At 55.2% G+C, this 21,277-nt stretch overlaps 1 protein-coding gene across 1 annotated transcript; it reads right to left on the bottom strand.

Moving 5' to 3' along the window:
* Positions 1-7,022: 7,022 nt before the first annotated feature.
* TBX1 (T-box transcription factor 1) lies at positions 7,023-18,253 on the bottom strand. Its single transcript, XM_068412591.1, has 7 exons — positions 17,781-18,253; positions 14,387-14,488; positions 12,823-12,994; positions 12,430-12,585; positions 10,960-11,027; positions 10,643-10,743; positions 7,023-9,847 (listed from the first exon to the last, which is right to left on the bottom strand). Exons 1-7 carry the CDS (start codon positions 18,251-18,253, stop codon positions 9,405-9,407), a joined length of 1,515 nt encoding a protein of 504 aa, XP_068268692.1. The 3' UTR covers positions 7,023-9,404.
* Between the last annotated feature and the right edge of the window lie 3,024 nt (positions 18,254-21,277).

The raw sequence follows: 21,277 nt of genomic DNA, 5'->3' as shown, positions 1-21,277 counted from the left end.
GAGCAAGGGAAGAGAAGATTAATTGTATTTGTAGTAATGAGTGAAAAAGGAAGCAGGCCGAGGGCCTGCAATGAGACAGCTGTTAAATTTAGCCCTATACAATGCAATTGCACTAGTAAGCCAATAAATAACTCTCTGCAGCTTGACTTGGATTGTTGCAAAGGTTTGAGTTTTAAAGAGCAGACTTTTATAGTTAAGTCAATACTGGCTTCTGGACTGCTTTGGTTTTTAGCACATTTAAGATGCAGCTACAAAGCCAACTTACAAATTAATAAATCTTTCCTTTAATTCAGTCTGCCAAGAACAAAGATAGAACCCTGACTACTGCAGGAGCCATGTTAGTGATGTAAACCAAAGGATTGGGGATTAAACAAGGATTACCGAGTGCTAAATCAATGTGTTTCCTTTTCTGGCTGTGTGTCTGTGGTGTGAAAGTACGGATCATTACATAAAACATGGCACGTGACGGCCTGGATTAATACTAGACAATGTTACAGCAACACTGAGACACAAAGCTTGATGTTGAAGCATGACCAGTGTGCTACCAAGAAAGTGAAGGCAATGACTAAGGAAGAAGGCATGGTTTTCCTGTGGTTTGTGGTATTCTGAAATTCCAGCCTGGGTCCCCCTGCTAGAGTAATTTTTCCAAGCAAACCTGGCTGCATTTAATCCCTGTCCTACTCTTCTGGGGCATGCTGGAGGTTTCTTTCATAATGTGAAGAAAACAATCAAGAATTAAGATCATACTGGAGTCTGCACTATCAGCTAGAGCAGACAGAAATGTAAATTTTTAAATAGACTTAAATTGAAGCATACCAGTTGTGAAACTTGCCAACAACATCAAAACATGAGCAAGGAGCCATATTCCGGATACCAAATCCTTTGTCCCCTGACCTTACCACATACTCTTACCCCTTTTGGTCACGACAAGACCAGCAGCCAGAGTTTGGGCTGGCTAGTGACACAGCTGTTCTTGTGCATGGTTTTATTTGCCACCGCCCCTTATCAAACACCACGAACTAACAGGGCTGTTTGGGTTCAGCCATCTGCTCCCCTATGCATTTTTAAAGCTATCATCAGCTGCATTTACTCAGTCTATTAAGAATTTTGTTCCAGAGTAGTGACACCCTCCCAAATACATTTAGTAGTGATACACACCCCCAAATACATTTAATGCTCATGTCTGAGGAGGTGAATTTTGTTTTAGCTATTGGTGGTTTATTCCCCTTCAATATAATCTATCACAAAAACTCTGACCCTATAATGGATTATTAAACCACATATTTGGGACCACAGCAACCTAATCTCTCAGTTGTGAATGTTTTGCTCATCTGATTAATAGTATGAAATATATCTGTATGTTCTATCAGCATTACTGTGTACTGCTTTATTCTGACATCTCAGAGGAATTTGATTTGCAGTTCAGTATTGTAAGAGGAGGGGAAAGGAGGGGTGAGCGGGCAAATCAAAACAAAGAAACAACTTGCCCCTGTAAATTTGGTGATATAAAGATTCTGGAAAGCACAAACGGCCTTGAAGCAAACCACCTCCAGCAAGGTGCTAGATTCCTTATGGGAAAAGGACAAGGATGGCATGGAGGAAAAGTACCTAGAGCATAGATACAGTGATAGGTCTGTATTTTTAAACTTGTACACCGTCTCATTTCAGTTTCAGAAGTATTTGCTTTTACCTCCCCACCATCCTATTTTAAGTGTTGGGACACTAGGAAATCCTGTAAACCGCAGCCTACACCTCTAAATAAGCCTGTGCTCACCCAGAGGAGCGTGTATTTATTTCTCTACTATGAACAGTCATAATGATGATCTTAAAGGTCCTTTCCAACCAAAACAATTCTATGATAATGCCAAATGTTACAGTGCCACTGGAGACAGCAGTGAGAGGGACTGAGGTCTTGAAGCAGCCACATGCACTGCAGAAGAACCATCCCAGAGCAGTACTGACTATCTCCTTACAGGAGAGTGACATGGCAGTGTCTATTACAATTTGAAGTTCTAATTTAAAACAAAACAAAACAACTGTTAGATTAGATTTAGATTACAGCTGGATGACATTTCCTCCTCAGTTTTTCTTCACAGCATACATAAATGAGAAGAGCAAAAAGCTATAGAAATCCTTTGGCACTTTCTGGACAGCAATGATCTCTCTTTCCTACCAGCTGCAGGGCTGATTGATCCTGATTATGTCCAGCTCAGGGAACCTAGGGAGGATGTTAAAATGCTGAGCCACTGTTCTGCTCCATAGCTCTGGCATCTCATGCATGCAAAGGTACATTTTCCAGGCACCTATGGCACTTCTAGCTATAAATGTGTTCTGACATAGGTAGGAGGAAGGTTGGTGCATTGGGCCTACATAATAACTTTAAACATGGCAGAGAACGTGGACGTGGCATTTGTCTTGATGGTATTTAAAAAAGTTGCTGATATGAAATCTCAGTGATTCATGGATACATTGTCTGTGTTCACAGAAGAGCATCTAGGCCAGTTTTAACGTAATGCTTATGGTAAGAATTGTCTTTTCAGATTTTTTTGCCTCAGATAGTTTGATGGCATGCAGACTTGCCATCACGCTAAATAGAGACATCTAGTCTTTATAGTTTTATCTCTTGAGCCCATCTGGTTTGAAGTAGTTGACAACAAGCAGTAAAGGGAATAGAATGAAAGACTCACTTCATGTTTGCTGAAATAAAAGAAATGTGTAAGGCAGTGCTCAAATAAAACCAGCCTGGGAGGATGGCCGCTGCACTCCCCTCTCACCCCCCCTCCTCTGCCCTGTCGCGATGATGGGAACAGGACAGCTTCGCCTGCGACCCCGCCACTCAGCGCTAGCTGGGCCTGCCCGCTGTTGGAGCTCGCAGCCCAGCCCAAAGGCAGCTGAAGGTGGCCAGCTGGAGCACCGAGGGAGAAGGGAACCGTCGGCCCCCCAGAACGAGGGACAACAGGAGCACTAAGCAAGCAGAGCAAAAAAGCAAACACAAATGCAGAGCCCTTGTCCATTAGCCAAGCTAAGACCATTGACAAACTAATAGTGCAAGCACCTCACACGAAGGTGCTTCATAAGTTTTGTATGTTGTTTTTTCCATTTTTAACTGCCTTTTGCAATTTACAGATACAGCCCAAGGACTTCAGTGACTTGAGCACTTGTGCAGTCACCCCTACCCCAGGCAGGTACAGAACACAGCACTAGCACCAGCAGTGCCCTGCCCTGCCCACTGAAACAGCCCGTGGGTTAGTTCCCAGAACAAGCATCAGTGAGGGCGTATCAGTTGCAGGAAAACATACCCGTTCCCTCTCTAGCTACCCATGGCCTCTGAGAGCTCTTCGTACAGGAACTACAAGATCCTGTAACTAGAACTCAGGCTAGAACAGATGTAAAACGGCATTTGCTTTCTCAGGGAGGCACACTGTACGAGCTGCTCATCCTCCCAGGAGGGTGACGAGAGGCTGTCCTTTATCAGCTACGGAGTCACGCTGGGAGCACAAGATGGAAGCTGCTATACAGGTCTGCATGATTTTATACCATGAAATGCATATGCTCTCCTCCCTCTATGCTGCTCCGACTCCTTATAGAATTAGGTCCTAAATGTGATTTTTCTGGCTTTGTTCTTAATCACTTTGTTAGTTGTTCAAATCTATAATTTTAACCTAAATAGAAGTGAGTGATTTATTGTAATTATTTTGTATAGGCTGCTCTTCATAAACCTATTTTACAAATCTGGAAAAACATTTAATTTCCCATATGGAAAGAACACATTTATCATACTTTACTTGGATATACTTGGCCGACTATTGCACATATACGCAAAACACATGTGACATATTCAAGGCTGAATTTCATAAAACAGAAATGCTATGAAATGTGATATAATAAATATATTACACAGACATATGTGGCCAATTTATAAAACTATGGTATCTTTGGTAAATTTATAATAGGTCATTTCTATTAATGGAGGGGAATGAGGGCATTTTTCTGGTATATGCAACACATGCAGTACTTTACAGAGACTTCCTGAGGGGAGGTGGACTTTGAAAAGCAGCCTTGTACATGTACATATATAGTGTATATGGGACACATCCCTATTTTTCAAAATTAACGTTTATCTTCAGGACTAGCTCTTGCTTTTTGCATCGACTGTGTGTACAACATACCAGGCAGAAAAAAAAAAAAAAAGTATGAAATACTATTCTTGGAGATTAGCAAACCTCTGATACACTAACTAGATTCCCACAGACAATGGGTGTCTCACTTTAATAGAGAGCACATTTTATAAGCACACGCTGTGCTCATTATAGTGGCCAGTAATAGAAATCTTTGGGTACATCTGCTTTAATCTAGCTGTGTCAAACACGCATGTAAATTAAATATTTTACTGAGCAATTGAATTAGAATAATTAAATGAAGAAAAAAACTGCATACATTTAGAAAAAAGTTACATACATACACACATACAAGCCTCTACACCCCTAGACTGGACTCTTCGTAATCCCAGCTTACAGCAATGGCTGAATTATTGCTGGCTGATTATCCTCAGAGTCTAACACTCACACCTTACCGCCTTTCCTCATTTGTGCCTGCGTGCTTCAAAGTTCGAATCTTTGCTTTACAAAACAAATCCGTATTTTTCTCTCAGACTGTGTATTTGCAAGTTCGGGCAACGCTTCTCTGAGGGCCCCTTTTCGGCCGCAGCCCTGCGCTGCCCGGCTCTCCCCTCTGGAGGGAGCCTGCTCTTCAGGCACGGCCGCGGTCCCCACGCGTCCCCGCCGGGCCAGCACGGCCTCTCCCGGCTGCACGGGCCGGTTAACACGCGGCGGGTCACACCGTCGCACCCGCTGTCTCACCGCCCTGCCAGCAACAACGCGTTTGCTTTCAACCCATCCTGAAATTGAACAAGGAAAAGCAACGAGAACCAGAACGTGTATGTGCACATACACACTCTTCCCCCACCCCAGCCCTGTTCAACAGGCTCACAGCAACTTTTTGAGCTCCTCGGACCAAGGTGCTAAAACTTGCTTTGCAAGTGCTGCTCCGTTAGCGCTCCCAGCACTCCTCCGGGCAGCAGGGCTCAGCTTCCGTCCCCAAACCCAGCCTGGGGGTGCCCAACGTGTTTCCAGCTGATCCCTTTACGCAGGCTGACTGTTGCACAGCATGAATGAACCTGCTTTTCTTATTCCTTTCAGACCAGATCAAGGTGCGACCGCCCTTGGCCAGGGATCCGGGCATCATAAGCTAAAATCGCTTGCTGCAGAAAGTGAGGTCTGTTTGGCAGAGAGGACAGCACACCAGCTGAGGTGGCCGAGCCACACAGCCCCAATAGCCGTGGCTCCGTGTAAGGGCGCACTAGGAAGCCCCCAGCTCATGGGACACCCACACTGTCCCCCCATGGCCTGGTGGCTGCAAAATGCCTTTTTATGCTTACTGCAGCCCTTGGGTCATTCTCCGCACTGCAACCCACTGTTACACAGACTGTAGCATGAAGGGAACCAGAGTACTTGCTCCCTGACAATGGCCATGCGTATGAGTGCTGGAGATTGACTGAGATGCCAATGCCCCATGATGCTGAGTGACATCTGCTGGGGACCACCTTCACAGTTCCACCCAAAGCAGTTCTAAGGTGGCCATGAACAGGAGGAAAGATTGAAAAGAACATCCATGAAATGCATAAACAGTGTTCATGAACGCTGCAAGCACACAGAAGTCTCACCCCCATGCTCCTATCCTACATTGAATTTAGTCAGATCCAATAGCAACGAAAAAAAAAAACACCACCACCACCACCACAAAAACATTCCTGAAAACCTGAGCTATCCCCAGTGTTTGGGGTAAGTGACCAAGCAAAGACCTCCCTTGTTTCACCTGTGGGTGCCCAACCCTGTATTTATCCACTGAGGTAAGTGACGCAGTCTTCAGACCTTTGGAGCAATCAGTAAATTCAGCCTGTACCTCTGGACAATGGAGCCACATGGCAAATTTATTCTCTAGCCCTGTTCGGAAGAGACAAAGGGTGCTTGTAACCTCTGTGCTTGGGCCTGTTTTACCAGAAGCTTTTAAATACACAGTGTAACGTGTGACTTGAGGCGACCATAAGTGGAAGTATTGTCTGGAAATACTGCAGCCTTCTATCCAAGCATCTGCCATGGACCTTGGTGACAGCATGTACTGCGTGAAGTTTAAACATAGATGTAATCAAATCATACAAAGTCATTTTTCAAATGAAACTGCAATACATATAGATAAGGCATGGCCTGTACATGATAAACCTTGACTAACCGGCTGACAGGTAACATGATATTAAAGTGTTACAGCTTTTCTGTGATTTTCAAAAGGCTTCTGCTACTCAATGTGCAGTGTTATGGGGTTTTTGTTTGTTTGAAGTGGATTTCTTGTTGTGATGGAAAAATAACACTGCTTGCTTTCCATATCTAGAACACTCACATTCGGTGAGACAGACATAGCTACACAAGGTGGAAACACTAGTCAAAGACCCAAGGAACCTTGATTTAAGGACTAAAACATGACATGAAATGGATTGCTAACGTGCTTAGTACTAACGTATATAAGCACCTTGCATGCTGATGGCCTAAAAGCAAGGTTAGAAATACCATTTTCATAGTTAAAACTTTAGTCTTGATGCAGCTGCATGGTCTCTCCTTCTCATTCAGACACAGGACTTCTGTAGTGGTTCTTCTAGCACTGAGGATAGACTAGTGATCCCGAGGGCCCACAGCCATAGGCTGAAGTTCTGTGATTTTCTCTTCTTCTAACGGAGATAAATTAAAATTCCCCCAATCAAGGCAAGGACTTTGAGCCACCTTCTGTAAGAGCACAGTTTAGTCCTGGTGTCTTGGGTCATGCAGTCCTCTCAGCTCTTGTGCAGTAAAGTACATTGGAAAAGGCATGTGGCCAGCCTGTACTGAGAGCCAGCGGCACTTCTTGCAGTACTCTACGTGTGTTTAAAGAGAACAGGTGCTTACCAATACAATCCAGTTCAACCTGAGACCCCAACCCTGCAAGCTGTTGCATAATGGCAGATCGCTACAACCATGGGCAGCTCTGGCAACCACAGAGCAAGAAGGGAGGGAGCAATCGTCTACGGAGATTCACTATTTGCTCAGACTAACCAAAGCTAGTTTAGGATCCCTCCTTATTTAAGCGACCTCATGTTGTAGGGGAGGTTTAGACTTCAGAGCAGACAAACTGACAAATACACACAAGTAATCAAACAAGAAATGAAAGAAAGAAAGAAGAGAAAAAACATTTATAAATGTCACTGTCCAATGTCTTTTCAATTTAAATGAAATAAGATTATCTACATATATCTACAAATATCTACATTTATCTACACTGTTTGCAGATATGATTCTTTGGTTGTCTTCACTTTTTTTCCTACACTGTAACTATCAAGGACAAAAAAAAGTGTTCGTATAATCTTTGAAAGAAATAATAAATATAACAACTTCATTAAACGTTTGACCAAAGCTTTGGCACTAATCAGTTTACAGATAACAAATCATACTGAAAACTCTGAAATAACAGCGGCAAAGCAACAGAGCACGTCCGAGAGCCATTTCCCACTGACTAATAATAAGCACAAGGCTATTTTACATCAGCCGTTCTGAGAACATTAATTATGATTTAGTCAGACACTAAGAATCTCACAATTCACTGCAAATGTCAAATAAAATACATTTCTTGCACAAGTCTTTTTCATAGATCCAGAGATATTTTTTTATAACAGAAAAAAATATTACATAAAATATTCATGTTAGCCTGTATCCCTTCTTAAACCCTTCCAAAAAAAAATTTGGAAGCCCAAAGCCCACTGCCAGAGACAGAATAAACATTGCTATTAACACTGCCACCTGCACAAGGGAAGGATTATGTTTTAAAAGGTTTGTAGTGAAAATGCACAAACATGGATGAATAGAGGACTTTAAAAAAAAATAACCCCCTTCTTTTCATAGAGTCACGTGGAAGAATCAGAAAAGTGTTCATAATACTGTATACCAACACAGCTGAGGAGCTGTTCAATACCTTCTCTGAACACAAAGGGACTGCCATTCGGTGAGCACCTGACAAAAAACACAACCCAACTATTCAAAACACATCACTGAAGAAACCGTGATGAACAAGCTCATCTTTTCAACACTAAGGAGAGGCTACTGAAGGAAGATGTCAAAGGAAAAAGAAAAAAAGTACTTACCAGTTCTAAGAGGGAAGATGCAGCAAGCAGGTCGGTGCAGAATAGGTGCTTTGGGACTACTGCAGTTTGGGGTCAGCCAAATATAAGGGGTGAGGCATTCTGGGTAAAAAACCCTTAAGTTCCTCTAAAAGGCACCTCAACGGGACAGCATCAAGAGCTCGGGAAAGGATGTAGGAAGGCAGTACTGTGAGGCTGCCTGGGAAGCAGCCAGCCTACAAGCTATCGCTGAGAATACACAACCTAAACTCTGCAGGTATTCCCCCCACCCCCAGGCTGGCTTTTAAACCTCAGCATCCATTGTTGTGAAAACAAGAAGCTGTACATGGCTGTGCTCTTGGCCATGGGCTCTTCTCAACAGCTTCAGAAAACGCTGTTGTGGTCAAGTTTCCCAAACGAACCCCAAAGCTCACGAGCAGGTCAGGACCGGGGGAGAGGTGGACAATTCGTTCTGACAGTGAAGATTCAAAGTGCCCCCCGTAAGCTAAACTCCGCTTCCTTTAACAGTCTCCTCCAAGAACCACCTGGGCCAACTCTGAACGAGGCCGAGCGTCCCCGAGGCACGAGAGACTTACACCGCCCTGTGCGGAGTCACACGCCGCCCCCGGGGCCCGCCGCTGCCGGGGGCTGGTGTCCGGCGGTGCTCACGGCCAGCCCCGCAGCCCTCCCTGCTCGGGGCCAACGTTACACGTCCCGCTGGGCTGGCAAACACCCGCGGCACCGCCAAAACCGGTGGCAACACCAAATCTCCATCAGAAGACCCGGCGGGCGAGTGAGAATGGGGCAAGTTACCTCGCCGCTGCCGCTTCCCCGTCCTCCCACCGCTTCCCAGCGGCCCGGCTGTCCTCAGTGCCCGGCGCACTGGTGGGGCATCCGCAAGAAGGGAGGCTCGGGGGCAGGGAGAAGGGAGATAACGGCATATGGCTTCATTTCTCAAAGTGCAGCTGCGGGTCGCAGCACCCGCCGCGCCCCGGCCGCCGCCCGCCCTCACGGCCCGCCGACGGGTGCGGAGCGGGACAGGGGCCCCGGCTGCCTGCGATTGGGCTCTCCGACTGTCGATCAGGTCAAGCTGGCCTATCAGCTCACTCGTAAAACGGGACGAGAGGGAAAGGCGGGAAGCGGGGGAGGACGGTAACGGTCGCGGCACGCGCGGCCGGCGCAGTCTCTCGCGCCGTCGGCGGCGCCGTTATCGGGGCCCGTAGTCGTAGTTGGCGGGCGCGCCGGCCGACGAGTACATGTTGGCGGCCGCCGCCGCCGCCGCAGCCGCCGCGTTCATGTGGTGGTGATGGTGGTGGTGGTGGTAGCCGTGCCCGCGGATGCTGGGGAGGGGGTAGGGGGCGGGCCGGCTCTTCGCCCCCAGGTAGTGGTCGTAGGCGGCCGCCGCCGCCGGCGGGTACTTGTAGGGGTGGTGGTGGAGGGGCTCCGAGGCGGCGGGCTCCAGGCGCAGTTCGTGGTGGGGCGGGCTGGGCCGGCCGCCGCCCGCGCCGCCCAGGGGCACCAGGCCGCCGCCGCCGCCCGGCAGCGCGGGGCTGAGCACGCGGGACATGAGCTGCTGGTGCGCGGCCTCGGCGTGCAGCGGCGTCCCGCCGGCCGCCTCCCGCTCGTACTCCCGCCGGCTCTCGGCAGCATCTGCGGGGGCACACAGCGTCAGCACCGCCGCCCCCCACGGGCCAGGCTTTCAAGAATAAATTTAAATAAATAACAAAGCGCCGCGCGAAGGGAAAAGCGAGGCTCGCAAGCGAAGCGCGCAGCAGCGTGCAGCAGGAACCGGGGCTTGTGGGACAGGACCTTCCGACTGCGATAAACGGAGCTGGATTGACTGACAAGCTGGTACACGCCTCGCATTTTTGCAATTGTGTAACACTAAACAAATACAGACTTCCCTTTATTTTGCAGGCCCGGAGTGTGCTGGAAGAAAAGCCCTCGGTTGTCTTTGCAGTTGTTTGCTCTGCATAATGGAAAAGGAGTCAATGGGCAGAGGTGCTGTTCGACCTGACTGCAGCTCCTGAATGGGAGCGGGTCGGCCCTGAACGCGCTGCCGAGGTGCGTTAAAAGGGCAATGCGAGGAGGAGCCCGTGGCCCTCGCTGCATCCCTGCCTGAAAAGCTGAACTTGCAGCCGAAAAGTCAAAAATGGGACACTAAAGTAAAAGGACGGTGTTTTTTAAAGCAGCAAAGTTGGTTAAGCACAACAACAGTGAGTGTTTTAGACCTAGGAAGAATGCATTAGGCTATGAAGGTGGCTATTTTTGTTTAAAAAATAGGCGGTAGCGCAAAGCTCATTAGCAATGGAGCTGTGCCCGCTGCAGGCAGCTGTGCACCAGCACGGTGCGCGAGGCTGGCCACAAGCACACATGCACTGAGGCTGGCCGTGCAGGCCAGCAGGCCCGGGGTGGCAGGCTGACCCGGCTGTTTGGGGCTCTCACCTTTCTCTGACCCATTCTGGTGGGCTGGGGAAGAGACTGGATTCCGGGATCTGGCAAAAGCACTCATGAGAGGAAGGGCCCCTGGCCTGTGATTCCTGGGCCTGGAAGAAGAAGGGGAGAAGTGATACGGAGCCGATGGTCCAACAGAATGAGCACTTGGAACACTGCTGCTGTGAGCTGCAGCTGGCCAACGGGGCCCAACCCAGTGTACCCAGTGTACTCCATGCAAGCCTTGTGCAAATGTAAGTTGGGCAGGTGCATGCTAAACTGGGGGCGAGAGTGGGGTGTAGTTGTAGTCAATAAAGATGCAGCCTTACCAGTCCTCAGGGTCGCAGTCTCTGAATCCCTTGGCAAAAGGATTGCTGGCGATCTTCAGTTGCGTGATCTGTAAGGAGAAGTGGGGAAATGTCTCAAAGCGGCACACACAGGGCTCCCCGGTCAGACAGCGAGCGTGTCCCTGAGCGGGCTTAGGGAGTCAGCAGTGCCTGGCGTAACGGAGAGGGCCCAGGTGGCCAGTGGAGCCGGGGTGCGCTCTGCCACGGAGCACAAACATGTGCTTTCCCCCTGTTAGAAAATGCGGGCTAGTACGCTATCTAATACGAGTTCAAGGCGAAGGGAGAGGCAGCCCGAGTCGGCTGCAAAAGCTGTGTAAATGCACTTGTAAGAAAATGCCACATTATATGGGTCACCACTGGAGCAGCTAAGACAAATCACTGGATAAATCATACTTATGTATTTATTTAATTCGCCGGAGAGAAGGCAGGACATTTTCTATATTTAAGCAAATCCACGGATAAAGTATGTGATTGTGAGTTTCCGGAATGGGTTGAAAAACAAACTTTAAGCCCCTCAGTGACAGTTCCAGCCTTAGAGGTCAAACTGATAGAAAGCAGGAGAGAAAGAGCAGCTGTCCGGAGCCATCAGGCAAATGCCAGCCGGGAAGGGACTCCAGAGCCCCTTAAAGGCACAGCCTTGCTCTGGCCCTGCCGCCTCTCCGGGGCGGGGTGCCGGCCTGACCGCAGCATCCCGGGGGGACCCCGGGTCGATTTGCTGGGAGCCACTGCAGAGGGTGGCCCCGCAGTCGGCTGCCTGGGGACAGCCCCAGGACCCAGCCCTGGTGAGGGCTGCGGCAGGGAGCGAGGCAGTGCGGAGCAGCGCTTAAAACCCCCCTGCTATTAAATCGTATTTGCACTCGCAGCTGGGATTCCTGCTCTTTACATTACACTGATGCGATTTAAAGAAGCAATTGGATTAACTGCTGCCCAGAAATCCACATCAGATTAGGGGGGGTGGGTTGTTTTCTTTCGTTTTGTTTCGTTTTTTAACATATCATTGTGTCTGGGGAGGAACAGACCGCTACGAGCTTAGAGAAGTAAAATATTAGAGATTTAGCCAAACAAATTGTGAGCGACATTTCGCAGCGGGAAGCCTGTAGTTTCCCAACTAGCCCCAGTCTCGGGTTTACATAGGTAATGAAGCCCCCCCCCGGGCGGAGGGAAGCTGGCGATGGGGCTGGAGCTCACGTCGCTTCCTCGGAGCGAAGCGATGCAGCTCTGCGCAGCTCCCCGGCTATCGGGTTCCTTGCGCTGCCCCGGAATGGGTTTAGCAGATGGGGAGGAGGAGGCGGGAACACCCCCCGGCACCCCCGCCGGACACCCGCAGCCTGGCCTTCAGCCCGGGAGCCGGGCAAAGGGGCTGAGCCAGCGCCAGGCGCTCCCGTACCGGGGTACCTCCGGGGCGACCCCAACCCCCTTTTTTCGTTGCCCCGGGCCCCGCTGCCGCCTCACCCGGTGGTTCTGGTAGGCGGTCACGGCTGTGAAGCGCGTCTCCTCGAAGACAAAAGTTTTGAAGTTCTCCTCCGCGTATTTCTCGCTGTCTTTCCGGGGGTCCACGTAGACCACGTGAAAACGCGGCTGGTATCTGTGCATGGAGTTCAAAATGATCTGAATGATAAAACGAGCAAGGAGACAATAACTGATCCAGGCGGAGCATCGAGAGAGGAGAGCGCAGCCCCCGGCCCTGCCAGCTCCCCTGCCGGGGGCAGCCGCGGAGCTGGGGCAGGACGGGGGCACGGAGCTCCCGGGGAGGGGCGCGGGCAGGGGCACCCCACGGGAATCACGGCTCGGGGAGCTCCCCCCGGTGCAGCCCCGTGTCTGACACCTTCCCCCGGGAACACTTACATGCCCGTTGTCATCCAGCAAATTGTTGGTCAGTTTGAGCTTATCGAAGGAAACGATTTGCTTCATCCACTGCGCCCCTTTCGCCGGGGAGTCCGGGTGGTAATGCACCCTCCCGGGGGTGGCGGGGTCGGCTTTGCCGGCCACCAGCCAGGAGGAGCTGTGGAAGGCGTACCTGCCGGGACGGGAAAGCACTCTCAGCCGCAGCCCGGGGGGTCCCACCACCACCCCCTGCAGCGGCACCCCGCGGGGCTGCAGCACCCCATGTCCCCGCAGGATCCAGCCCGGGAGGGTTCCCCCGGCCCAGCGAGGGGGAAGCACCGCCTTCCCCATCACTCCCGCTTCCTATGGCAACGAGAGGAATGAGCTCCTCTCCACAGCCAGAATCGTTGCGGGAGGCAAATAATATGTTATCAGGCCGCTGATGGAACTGGCGGGAGAGGAATCTGCAGCACGGAGGAAATTTATAGCTACCTGCGCAGATTTGGGAGAGAAGCCACAAAAGCTCCCCCTTCCTCTAAAAAAAAAAAAAAAAAAAGGGTGAAAGGGAGCCCTCTATACAGTAATGTTCTGGCTTTTAAGTGAAGAGTAGAAATTTATGTGTAGATTAATAGCAGGTCCAGAGTTTAGCAGCCTTGTTTCATTCTTTCAAAGTACATATTCAACAGTAACATTTAAAACAGAGAAACCAATCTTCTATACACGTGTTTACTTTAAAAGCCAGTGTTTGCACAGGGGGAATTAGACACCATTGGATTTGAGCAGAAACATTACTTTTTAAAGATATACTCAATTGGATGTTATATATCCCACTTCCCTTGACAAGCAAACATTTCTAGGACGCCCTGAGAATTTGGATATCTGTCTAAATATTTATATATCGGACCCTGCGATTCCTACACGGGCTGCCTGCTTGGCGTCCTGATCTGAAGCTAAATACATAATGCGCCTTTCACTGTCTTTAAATTAAAGGGGTTGCAAACCAGACCGCATCGCTGCCTTGCGAGTCGCCAGTTTCCAAGGCCTTCCTACACTGCCGCTGGAAACAAGGGCAGGGTTTTGTGGCTCGGACAGACGGTGCCTTTCCAGAGCACAAAATCCACTCTCTTCACCCAAGCACCCAGTGGGCTCGGCGCAGTCCTGGGACACCCATGGGGCCAGCACCCGTGGGGCCACCTGCCCCAGCCGAGAGGCTACGGCACTCAAAGAGCACCAGGGGGATATTTGTTAGGGGGGAACAGGTGTTAGCTGGGTGGAGACGGGGAGCAGTGGGACGGGGAGGGCTTTTGTGGGCAGGACAAGGCGGCTTCTGCCCTGCTGCCCCACAGAAACCTGCACTTTGCCCACCCCGCGCTGGTCTGGCCCCTGCCACTGCAGGTGCTGGGAGAAAACCGAGGGGGCCCTACAGGTCTGCGCCCCACGCAGCCGAGCTGCTCCCGGCCCCGAATTCGTTGCAATCGTGTGAAATGGACCCCAGGGCGGCCGCATCCCGCGTCTCCTCCTTCTCTCACACCAACACGTGTCGGGCCCAGGGGCGCAGCGCGGGGGGATGCATGGAGATACTTGCCGGTATCGCTTGTCGTCCACAGGGACAAAATCCATGAGGAGCATGTAGTCAGCCATGGGGTCCATCCCGAATATCTTCACCTGGAAGGTGGGGAACATGCGCCTGGCACGGAGAGGAGAAGAGGAGAGCTGAGCTGAGGGGCAGCAGGGAGCCCCGAGGACCCCCGCAGCCCTCCCGGCCCTTCCCCTCTGTCTGCCCCGGCGGCAGATGCGGCCGGGCAGCGTGAGGAGAGGGGCTGCCGCGTCCCCCGGCAGCATCCCGAAGGACGAGCCGGGGCAGCGCTGGGCGGCACTGCCTCTCCGCCGGCTCCGGGGCCGCTCGTGTCAGACACCCGAAATGCCTCGCCGCGGCGGTACGCAGGGGCTGGGGGGGGAACAAGCACCACCACCTCCCCCTGTGCCAAGGGGAGACACAAGTGAAAAAAATTCCTCCCCGCGTTTTCCCCATCCTTCCAGCTGAGCCGATTTGAGGCAGATGCAAGGGATTACCCCATCTCCGGACCCACACCTGAGCCGAGGGCAGAGCCCCGGGAGGCTCGGGCAGCCCGGGGGGGGGCACATCTAGACCCTCCTGCGGACAACGCGAGGGAACCGAGTTCCCATTTCTGCAACTTCTTCCCCCTCCAAATCTGCGCCTGTTTTAAAACAGCAGTTAGGGCAGCAGCGTGGTCCCTGGAGCTAGGGAGAGACTGCCCGCAGACCGGAGGGGGACAGGCACCCCCGGCGGGCAGGGACTAGAGGGCAACTGCGATCTCCGAGCGAGCCCCCTCCCGGCTCCGCTTCGTTGCCAGATCCCGATCGGACTCCTGGTCCCCACACCTTTGCGAGGCGAAAGGAGAGCGGGAGGGAGCCCAGGGCTCCCGGGCAGGGCGGGTCGGCCCCCGGGGCTGTCCCCACTGCTCTGCTCCGCGCAAACCTCCAGGGACCCCAGGCTAAGCCGGGACGCGGGTCCCACGCTCGCTCAGGGAGGGTACGACTCCTTCGAGGGGCAGCGGGGCAAATGCGATCGGGGGTGGGCTAAGGGAAGGGGCCAGGGCCCGGCCCGCGGCTGCCCGGCGGGACACGCCGAAGATGCGCCCTCGCTTCGGTGGTCGTTACGGCTTCGGTTTTGTTTGATATATTTTTTTTTTTCCCGAGTAGGAAACCAAGCGAGCGACAACGGGCGGCATTTCGGGAAGGGCGTTTGCAGCAGTTGAAAAACCAAACTCCCAACACCCCCTGAAAAAACAACCCGATCAAACCCGGATATCGAGAGCCCCCCCCCGGCTCGTTCTCGGGGCGCACGGCCGGACCTGCTGTGCATCTTCCCGGGGCTTTTTTGGTTGTGTGCCGCTGCTCTGCGCCGAGGAAAGGCTGCCTGCCTTCACCGGGGCGATGGGGCAGCCGGGCTCTGTCCCCGCAGCTCCTTCCATTCCGGGCCCGGTACTGCCGGGCAGCATCAGGATTGTGTGGCTGCGTCTCCCTCTCTGTAACGCTTTAGCAAATTCTGGAGGACGTTTTCAATCGCTCCCTCCGTTATTATTATTTTTAAAGGTGTAAAAGCCCCCATTAGCTTCAGTTCCGGTGTTTCTTGTTTCAAAACTTAGTTTTAAAACAAACAACCCGAGATGATAAGACCCACCTAGACAAACAGCAGGGCCAGCCCAGAGGCGCGGGGAGACAACAGGCTTTGCAGCGCCTTCCCTGAGCCTTTTCCTGCTCGTTTTACCCCGTTTTCTTCTGTTTTTACCCGCCTGTCTGGACATTTGTCTATGTCATAAAATAAACGAAGAGGAGGGGGGAAAAGCCCCTGATTCAAATCGAATTGGTTCATTGTTGAGCCCTTTTGGAGTGGGGTATTTGCAATCCCTTCACTGTCCTGGGAGAGCGAAGAAAGCCAGATCGAAGAGCTGTTTGCAGAGAGCCTCCGCCTGCAGCCTGAACGACCTTTTCCGCTAAGGAAAGCAGTGCCGAGCCCGGCGCCGGGTCCGGGGGCCGCAGCCGGAGACAGCGGGCTGCGCGACCCGGCGCCGGGGTAGGCACCGTCTGCGGGAAATCACGCCCGCGGCTCCGCAGCGCAGCGCCGGCCCCTCCGCCGGCTGCCTTCCCACCGGGCACGGCGGTGATTTTTTTATTTTAGTAAATTGCTAATTTAAAAATAAATGCAACTGGACATATAAAAATATATTTCATTTTTTGCACCTTCAGGACCCTCAAAACCGTGGAGGGAGAGCGGGAGCGCACGGCCGCGGTCACCGCTTGCGCTGGGCCCTTTCGGAGTGGAGCCCAACCAGCCGCGCTGCGCCCTCCTGCCCCGGCGACAGGGCTACGGCAGTGCCCGGGGCTCCGGCTGCAGCCTTCCCCGGGGCTGAGAGCAAGCACCGAGGGATTTGTTAATTTGTTTGTTTTTCTATTCTCCCCCCGCCGGATCGCTTTGAATCAAGGGAAGAGACCAGACCCCGAGCAATGCGCTCTCGGCCCCGAAGGCAGCGTTTGCCCGCGCAGGGAAAGCACCGCAGCTCTGCCCGAGCCGCCGCGGCCACGGCGCTTCCCGGCGATCGCAATTAAATGCAGTAATTAACAAGCGTAATTGGGGCTCCACTTCCCCCCCCCCCCCCCCCCCAGTTTTGCTCGTTTCTAACGCGGTCGCATCAGCCCCTTCTTTGTTCCCTGGCCGGGAGCGGGGTCCCGGCCCCGGCCCGCCGAGCCACCGGCGGAACCGCGCCGCAGCGGCCGGAGAAGGGCCGAGGAGAGACGGGCTCGGCCGGGCTCGTTACTCGACAGCCGGGAAAGGCAACAGCCCTGGAAGGCGTTTCGAGGTGCAGAATTGGGGTCTGTTTGCGTCCCCGCCTTAAGGAAAAGATCTGACCGTGCTACAAATCTATTCAGTTACAGGTATTGCACGGGTTCGTTTGGTTTGCTTTTTTCTTTCCTCCCTGTGCCGTTTTCACTCGCTCCGGGAGCACAGTGTCCTCCGCAAACACGGGTTTAAGTCCCGTGCAGGGTAACCGAAAGCCGAAGGCGCCCGGCGGAGCACAGCGGGAGTGAAATCCGGCGGCGGAGCGCTCGGCGCGGCTCCCCCGGGCCGGGCCGGGCCGCCCTGCCCGCCGCCCCCCGCACGCCTTCGCCTCCAGCCCGCAGGAGCCCCGCGTTCTTCCCCGCAGCACCCGAGGCCTTCGGGCGGCAAGAGCTCGCACATTTCACCCCGGGAGAAGCGCTAGGATCAAATGACGGCAACCGCCGGGCCGGGCCGCTCCGCAGCTCGCCCTTGGCCAGCCTCGATTTCCACCTAAACCACGAATTCAACCGCCTCCGGCCGGGCCCGCGGCCGGGCCCTCCCGCCCCGGCTAGCCCGGGTGCCCGCGGCCGGGGGGAGCGGCTGGAGAGCCGGGGCCGCTCGGGGGCTCCGCACTGACCTGCCGGCCTTGGTGACGATCATCTCGGTGCCCAGCTGGTTGAACTCGTCCCACAGCGCCTTCATCTCCAGCTGGACGCTCACGTTGGCCACCTTCGGGTTCTTCTTCACCGGTGCCTTGGCCGCAGCGGCCGCCCCCGCGGAGCAGCCCGAGACGGCGGCCGGCCCCGCGGCGGCTCCCCCAGCGCCCTCGGGCTGCTCGGGGCCTGGGGGCGGCGGGTTGGCCCCGGCCGCCGCCGCCGCCCCTCCGAAGGGGTAGCCGTGCTGGGGCTGGGGCGGCGGGTGCGGGTGCTGCTGAGCCGTGCAGGGCTCGTAGTGCGGCGGCTCATGCTGTCCGTACGGGTCCCCCGGGGAGGGGGAGAGGTGGTACCCCCCGGAGGCGTTCAGGCTGCTCAGGCTGTTGGCCGTGAAAGCTGCAACATCGCAAAAATGGGACAGCTGGGTGAGCCAGGGGCTGGAGATAGCTGAAATCATTCCAAAAACAGGCGGTCAGGGCTCCGCTCCGGCTCCCGCTTTCCCCCCCAGCTCCGCGCCGCTCCGCGCGGCCCCCGCCTCCGCGCCGCGCCGGCTCCGCGGGGTGCCCTCCGCCTCCTCTCCTGCCCCGCGCCCAGCCCAGCGGGGCGCCTCCCCCTTTCCGCTTTGCTTGGCCCCAGCCCCGCTCCCCCCGGGGCAGGCGGGGAGCTCGCTGCTCCCGCTGCCTGCCTGCCTCGGCTCTTTTTTTTTTTTACTTTTTTTTCTTCTTCTTTTTTTTTTTTTTTCTCCTTTGCAAACCCGAGAGATCTGCCAAGAGCCGCGGCGGTGCAGAGCCCGTGGTATCTCTGCAGAAGGCCTCCCTTTCCGCACACGATCTGGGACAAAGCAAACTCCCCCCCCAGTCACCCCCCCCCAAAAAAAAAAGAGAGGAGGAGGGGGGAACTCAAAGAAAGAAACCGGTTCTTATTTCCATGTAGCTACGGAGTTGCAGGTAACGTCCCCTCGCTCTGGGGCTGCCGGGCCGTTGCTGACAGGGGAAGACGGATCTGGTTTGGCAATCCCCCCTTCTTTCCATCCCCGGGCGAGAAAGGGGGAACAGACGGGGACCAGAGCAAAGCTCCGGGTCCGCGCCGAGGAGCGCCGGGACAGCCCCGGCCACTCAGCCCTCGGCCACCGGCCCGAGCGGGCCCCGCGGCGCATGACAGGCCGCCCCGGGGAACGGACGGCTCCTTCGCATCCCCTCCGATGCTGAAAAGCTCCTCGAAGTCCTGAGGGTCTCTTGAGTTATTTCCGCCGCGGACCCCAGGCCGGAGAGGGGCCGCAGAGCCGGGGGGAGCCGAGCCCCGGCCCGCCGCTGCCCCGGGCACGGCCAGCGCTGTCGGAGGATGCTCCAGCACCTCCGAGGAGACGCGGGTCCAAGCGGCGAAGCCGTCGCAAGCCGCCACCGGGGCACAGGCAGAGCCTTATTCTCCAAGGGAGGGCTGCGGGGGCCCAGGAGTGCCGGGGGGCACGGCAAAGCCACCTCCGAGCGGCCCCGCGGGCAGGCCGCGCTCCGTGCGCTCCTCCCGGCCCTGCCGCCACGCCGGGACGCGTGAAAACACTCCGAGACGCGGTGGCCGGGGGGGTCCCGTCCCCGCAGCGCTGCGGGGCCGAGGCGGCGCTCACCTTCCATGTCCCTGGTGACGGTGCTGAAGTGCATCTTCTGCGGGCGGCAGCCGGGGCGGGCGGGCGCGCTGCGGCCGCCGCGACTCTCCTCCAGCGCTCCCTTCCCTGCTTGCTCGGCGGCGGCGGCGACTGAAATCAGAGAGGCGATACTGAAAGCATTTGCCTTGGGAGACAGAGGGCTGTTTTCGTCCATAGGGGAGACACCAATGCAGGAGCAGCAGCCGCGGCAGCCTCCCACCACGAGCCCCCCCTCCCACCCCCTCACTCCCCTCCTTTCTACCGCACCATCCAGGGAGGTGCGAGCGAGACCCCCCTCCTTCCAGACGGGGGGGGAGGGAAGCTTAAAAAAAAAACTAACAGAAAACAACCCAAAACCTCTTCCCCCCCCCCCGGGAAGGGCGTTGGGAGCAAGAAACTTCCCCGGGGCCCTTTGCAGCCAGCACCGAGCACTGCAACGGCCGGATCGAGCCCTGTCAGCGAGAGGGGACCGGGGGGGGATAAATAAATAACCCCAGGAATTTCTTCCCCGAGGTCTCAGTTTCTCTCCCCCCAACTTCGTTCCCTGCGATTTATTAATTTGTTTCCTCTATTCCCTTCCCCCCAACTACCACCTCCTGCTTCTGCCCCCCCGTCCCCTCCTTTTCTCCCGCACGTAGGGAAAGTGGCTCCCTTATAGGCGCTTTCCCCCATTCAGTGGCTGGGAGGCGTCACATGGAAGCCGGGGGTGTTTGCCTGCAGAAGCGGCGGCGGCGAAAGCGAAGTGAAACTCCTGCCGAGACGGTGTCAAAGGGCTGGGGAGGCCCTTCCCCGCCTCCCGGGCACGGCGAGCGGCCGGCGGGGAGGGATGGGATGTGCTGCGGGGCGGGCGGAGAGGCCGCCGGTGTCAATCACGGCGCCGGGAGCCGGCCGACGGGAAGGGAAGAGCCGAGCCGAGCCCAGCCGAGCCGAGCCCGGCGTCACGCTGCGGATGTCCGGCACCGAGAGGGGGGATTGATCCGTTCCTCCAGCTCGCATCCACCGCGGGGCTGCGGGCTGCCCCGGCCCGGCCGCGGGGCCTCGGCGGCCGCGGGGACTCGCAGCAGACGGGGGCCGGGCACGTCGGGGTGCGCTGCGGGCGCAGGTACCGCCGGCTGCCTCGCCGGAGCGGGATGGGACCCCCCCAGCCCCGGGCCACCAAACTCCAAAGCACCCGCCGGCGTTGGAGCATTTCCTTCGCCGAAAAAAAAGCGGAGAAAACGGAAAGCAACCGGCGGGGCGGCAGGCGAGCCCTTGCCCGGCCCGGCGTGAGAGCCCGCTCCGTCGGCAGCACCTGCACGGCCCGCCTGGGCCGGGGGCTGCCTCGGTTCCCCTCCCTGCCCCGGCCAGGGCGAGCCGCTACTCACCGCCCGGCACCGGCCCCTCGGAGCGCCGCGGCTTCCCCCGGGCCCTTCCTCCGCATCGGCGCGGGGCGAGGCGGCGCGCCCGCCCCGCCGGGCCCGGCCTGGCCCCGGTACCAGTCCCGGTCCCAGCCCCGGTGCCGGTCCCTCCGGGCGGGTGGCTGCACCGAGATCCCGGGGAAATGCCCCGACGGGGCGGGCGGAGCTGTGGGGCGCGCCGGTGGCTACCGCCGCGATGGGGGTTGCATAACCCGAGCGATGCGCGGAGAGCCGGAGTGAGCAAGCGGGTTATATATAGCTGCCCTGTCTGTAGCCTGCGGGGCTTGATTCTTCTGTTGAAATATTATCTTTGGATGTGGTAAAAATATTTGCAGAGAAAAATCTAGACTACTCTTACATATTTGAGCATATGTTCCTGCAGCGAACGGCATAAGGGCAGAGCGTGACACGATCGGTGTTTTGTTTCTCCGCTGCTGCTGGCAGC

Source organism: Nyctibius grandis, chromosome 14, assembly GCF_013368605.1.
Source record: "Nyctibius grandis isolate bNycGra1 chromosome 14, bNycGra1.pri, whole genome shotgun sequence".
Lineage (NCBI taxonomy): Eukaryota > Metazoa > Chordata > Aves > Nyctibiiformes > Nyctibiidae > Nyctibius > Nyctibius grandis.
This window is presented reverse-complemented; position numbering and strand designations above follow the sequence as displayed.